This window comes from Morone saxatilis, unplaced genomic scaffold, assembly GCF_004916995.1.
Source record: "Morone saxatilis isolate NCDOM2014 unplaced genomic scaffold, NCSU_SB_2.0 Contig3, whole genome shotgun sequence".
Classification (NCBI taxonomy): Eukaryota; Metazoa; Chordata; class Actinopteri; family Moronidae; genus Morone; species Morone saxatilis.
In genome coordinates, this window is record NW_023339873.1 from 21,942,000 (window position 1) to 21,947,138 (window position 5,139).

The 5,139-nt window shown below is 36.2% G+C and overlaps 1 protein-coding gene across 1 annotated transcript in view; it reads right to left on the minus strand.

Moving 5' to 3' along the window:
• Positions 1–1,235: 1,235 nt before the first annotated feature.
• The window catches only part of dio2 (iodothyronine deiodinase 2), a 5,298-nt gene continuing 1,394 nt past the window's right edge, over positions 1,236–5,139 (minus strand). Inside the window, exon 2 of the mRNA XM_035674156.1 lies at positions 1,236–2,477. Coding sequence (XP_035530049.1) covers positions 1,887–2,477 — 591 coding nt within the window. The 3' untranslated portion in view covers positions 1,236–1,886. The remainder of the gene's footprint in view (positions 2,478–5,139) is intronic.

Genomic DNA, 5,139 nt, shown 5'->3' on the forward strand with positions numbered 1-5,139 from the left:
CAGTATGTACTGTACGAACGAATGTTTATCCAAAGAGGAAGGAACTTAATTTGACAAAGTGCATAAAAACATATGACCAGTGGAAAAATTCCAATATTAAAATCTCTATTAAAAACGTATTACTTTAAAACATATTTAAAAAATATTGTGATTTCTTCCCTACTTCAGTTGTTTGGTTTAAAATTTCTGTGGAAATCAGCAGCAAAAGTGGGCATGAATACAGATACACAAACACTGTCAACTTGATGTCAACTTGCTGCCTTGTTGCTGGATTATTATCAATGTGGGTCTTTGCAAATGTTCATCTCAGTCTGAATAGATCCATGTGCGAAAAGTTGGTCTGATCAAATGTCAAATGTTAAGTCAATATTGCTTTTTGGCATTGTTATTTATAGTCAGTCTGGGTCCTTTTTGTGTCCTAGATGCTCACTGATCCCAAATGAAAGACGCCTGTTTGAGTTTGTGGGCTATTTAAATGGCTCTTTACTCCGCCCACACTCTCTTGGCTCCCTACAGCAACACCAGCTCTTTGTTTGTTCTGCTAATTTTTCCATTTTGTTTTTTTGGTAAATAAATTACATTCTTGCATTACCCGGTGTCCCTCTTTATGTTGCAGCCTTTGAACCAGTCGTAACATAATGGGGGCTCGTCCAGTATATTACCATAACCAGTGGTGTTAGAAGTACTCAGATCTTTTACTTAAATATCCCCTCCAGACATGTATTAGGACACATAGACACTATAGTCTGCTTGGAACAATAATGTGTGTCTGATATGTTGTTTCTGCAAAAAACGTATAATTTCCTAGTTTTCCTGCTGGACACAAGAAGATGCTCTCCTACTTTCACTTAAAGGTCCATTCTCAGTGGATGAGCACTGGTGGCTTCAGGTTTTCTACATCATACTGTAGAATGCTTTCTTCATTACTGTACCAAGATTTGGACTTCCAAACTAAATTGTGATGACTTTTAGCAGCATGAATGAAAAAATTCCTGCATTTGAAATTTATTACCTTCAATAAAAGTACAAAATGTATTTAGCTCAAAATATACTAAAAGTTACAAAAAAGTAAATGCCAAGGAATGGGACACGTTTCTGGGTAATGGTATATATTATTATTAATGAATTATTAATTGTCAGAAAAGAAGTTTTTCGTTTGCCGCCGGTCGCCAAAGTGCTTGCTCATGGGTCGGAACTGTTGGTCTCTGTAAATAATTATAAGGTAATGTCTTTTCTATTTTGAAAAGTGTCCTGAGATAACTTCTGTTATGATTTGGCGCTAAACAAATAAAATTTAATGGAATTGAATAATTATGGATGCATTAATGTCCTGATATATATTGCCAGGTGTGAGAAATGTTCCAAAATATCGCATGACAATATTTTGTTTTGTAATATTATATCAATTCTCAAAAACACTGTACTAAATCCTATACCATGACAGTATTCCTAAAATGTGTTGTTTTAAAAAAAATTGCCCTGTAACCCCTGTATAATGATACATATCGTATTGCCAGAGTCTTACCAACACACAACCATAGAATTGGGATCAATAAAGTTTTGTCTCATAATAATAATACATAATCATGTATTGGTCGATTATATTTTGTATTATTATCTGAAGCTGCAAGGTAACCAGAAAAAAATTATCAAATAAATGTTGTGGAGCAAAAATATTTCCCTCAGAATTGTAGTGGAGCATAGTATAAAACGGAAGTACTCAATCAAAAGTACCTTACTTGACAGTACTTGAGTAAATGTACTTTCCACTACTGACCATAACACGCCTTTTGATTTGTCTTTATACAAAACCGAACAAGCTCTTATTTCCCTACTTAAATATGGGACATGTCCTCCTCTGTATTTGTCCTTCATTCCTCCTTTCATTACCGTTTACCGTAGCTCTGTTCCAGCCACTGCCGCACATCCTTCAGATTGTAAAAAAAAGGCCCCTTCCCACCCAGGTAGGCAATCTTTCTCTGTTGCACTATACACACCCGTTCATTGGACACACCATAAGCCACATTAGCATTGTTGTCCATGCAGTCAGCGACCAGCTGACACTGCGGTGGCAGGGAAAACTGCTCAATGAGTTGGCGCGCCGCCCCTATCCTCTCCTCCAGGTTCTGATGCTTCCGCACACTGAAAGAGCAAGGGCCCATGGGAGGGGCCACCCAGCCGTCAGATGGGTGAGCCTCATCAATGTACACTAGCAGGAAATCAGCGACGTCACTGAAGTCCTCCACCAACTGCCGGAAAGCTGGCAGGTGGCTGATGAAGGGGGGTCAGGTGGCCGAGCCAAAGTTGACCACCAGAGGGCGATCTGATGACTCAAAATCCAGGAGGCGGCACTCGTCTCCAGTTCGGATCCTGGCACCAGGAGGCATATTTGTCATGTTGCTGAAACTGCTGCTCCACCGGGGGACATCAGGCACCTTTACCAGCTTGGAGTTGGGTGCCTCGCAGCCGAGTTTTACCTAAACAAGTTAAAAAAAATGTCTTTAGGGTTTGTAGTATTGTTAAACTTTGAGACTGTGATAAAGGGTAAGTCTCTGTTTCGTTGCAGTTGTATGTTCAGCATTACCTATTTGAGCATTGCGTTACATTAATGCACTTCCCATGGACAATGCAAATATCCTTTATGCGTCATACTATGAATTTGCACATTCCTGTACAGCTATTCACTGATTTATCTATTTGCCATATTGCACTTATTGTTTCTATATTTTTTAAAATATTTTATTATATAGTCTCTTTTTACTCTCTATTTTTATTTATATTTTTTAATTGTTATGCACCAACTTGCCAAGGCAAATTCCTTGTATGTGAAAACCTACTTTATTTATAAAAAATATTGTTTTAATCAATGAATATCATTTTATTTTTTTGCCTACTTTTCTGATACATACACTTTGTCACAATAGAATACGCAACTATAATTGTACAGTTAAAAGAATACAACGCTTTACTCCACTTTACAGATACAACAATAACCCAAACATCTTTAAATTGTAATACAATAGTGGGCGGTATAAACAAAAATTTGTATGACTGTACTTTCTTTAAATTCTGGTGGTTTCATGGTATATGAAGGTTTTTTTGTATGACTGGGCTTTTATAAAAGGTATATAGGGATATAGTTGATTATTCTACTGTCAACATTTACGATGACATAAAACAAAATGTGGAGATGTTTACTTACTAATTGAAGTTAACTTTTTTATTTAAAAAGTTGTAAAACACCACACAATTGATATAACATGTTCTATTGTAAATGAAACAAATGAGTTATTTCAGCTTTGTAACTGTATGGTGGTACATAAAAACTTCATATTCAGGAAAAAAATGGTACACTGGTATATTTTCAATCTTTTACAAAACACATTTTCTTCTTTTTTCTCCTTTTATTTGACCACAGTCTGAGGGGATCTACTACATTTCTAATTTTATTGACTTTGTGGACAAAATAATAGTAACACCTCAGGTATATAGCATAGTAAAATTTGTTCAAACAACAACACAAACTATATACACATACATACCAGGTAGTGATGGGTATTCTGGCTGTTTTTAGTGAACCAGATATCTCAGCAAAATCTAGCAATATCTTGACCTGATGTGTAAACATAAAGCACTTCAATCACTTCAATTATTTAATGTACTAAACCATATCATTTCCAGAATACCACAGTTACATTATGCATGGTATAAAAACCTTGAATAAAAACATCACGTCTATGGAATGTTTTATTTACATTAAACTATGTTTTACAATACATACATATACAAAAGTCTCAGCGTTATTTGATTAGTCCATAATGGAATTTAGTGAGACATTTCTGGACTGTAATAAGTTCTCAGACGGGCTCCGGCTCGCATCGTTTACTTTAAGGAGCTGACTCATAGAGCTGACTGGTGCATCAACAACACATCACTTATACCGGGGTTTCTGCAGGTTTCAACAGGTTGAATTTAAGACTTTTAAGACCTCTTTAAGACCATTATGAATGCAATTTAAGACATAAGGATGAGTCTGCGGATTATACAATGGCTTTGGGGGAGCTTCCTTTTTTTTGGAAGGGGGGACTAGTTTCAAAGAAACATTCATAGCTTTAATAATGTAGGCCTACTTGCTCTATGTCAGTACATCTGATATTAATTAATAATTCCTTAATGACATACATATATGTCAATAATAGCCTCATTTTTATGCATGATCTATGATGATAAATACACCAAAATAGAAATGCATGGCAAAAATTGCATTTAATATACTATATATATTTTAGAGACCCCCCCTTAATTTCACAAATATTGTTTTCAGGGGAACTCGGGTCTTATTGGCAAAATGGCTGCAAATGCACCAGCATACAACATACAATAGATTCAAACGAAGCTATACATTGTTTGTCTGTATCTATAAGAGTGCAGATCTTCACCAGGCAACAGATGTTGAAGCACCTGCGAGGCAGATCGCGAGAAATATTCATAGGGGGGCCAGAGGGTGGCATGGAGACTTTAACGGTCCAGTGTGTAACATTCAGGAGGATCTATTGACAGAAATGGAATATACTGGAATATGATATGTTTTCATTAGTGTATAATCACCTGAATATAGGAATTGTTGTGTTTCTGTTACCTTAGAATGAGCTGTTTTTAACGACAGTCGGCTTCCATGGAGTATACATTGTTAAACCACAAAACACTGCTAAATGTTTCTACAGTAGCCCAGAAGGGACAACACAAACAATGACTGTAGACAGGGACATTTGTGTTTTTTTGGTATTTCGCAGCCACCGTAGTTTCTCCTTCGTGCTTGGTAGGGGAGGGTGAAGCAATGGAGTTGCAATCTGCAATTACACTGCTAGAGGCCACAGGTGGCAAATATATATGCTGATGTAATCGCAAACAATGACATATCAATATTTGCTTGGAATAGCCCCCAAATGAAGATATTTGTACTCAAAAACATGATTGTGCCACATTAGGGTGAATAGAATTATCTAAAAGGTGGCATTAGAAATCAATAAATAGTTTTATTTCCAAATCTTCAGACAAACATTTTCCACATATCACTTAGTTTAAAATGTGGTCATAATAGATTGTTAAATCATATGTGTAACTTTGCAGTTTTTAGGG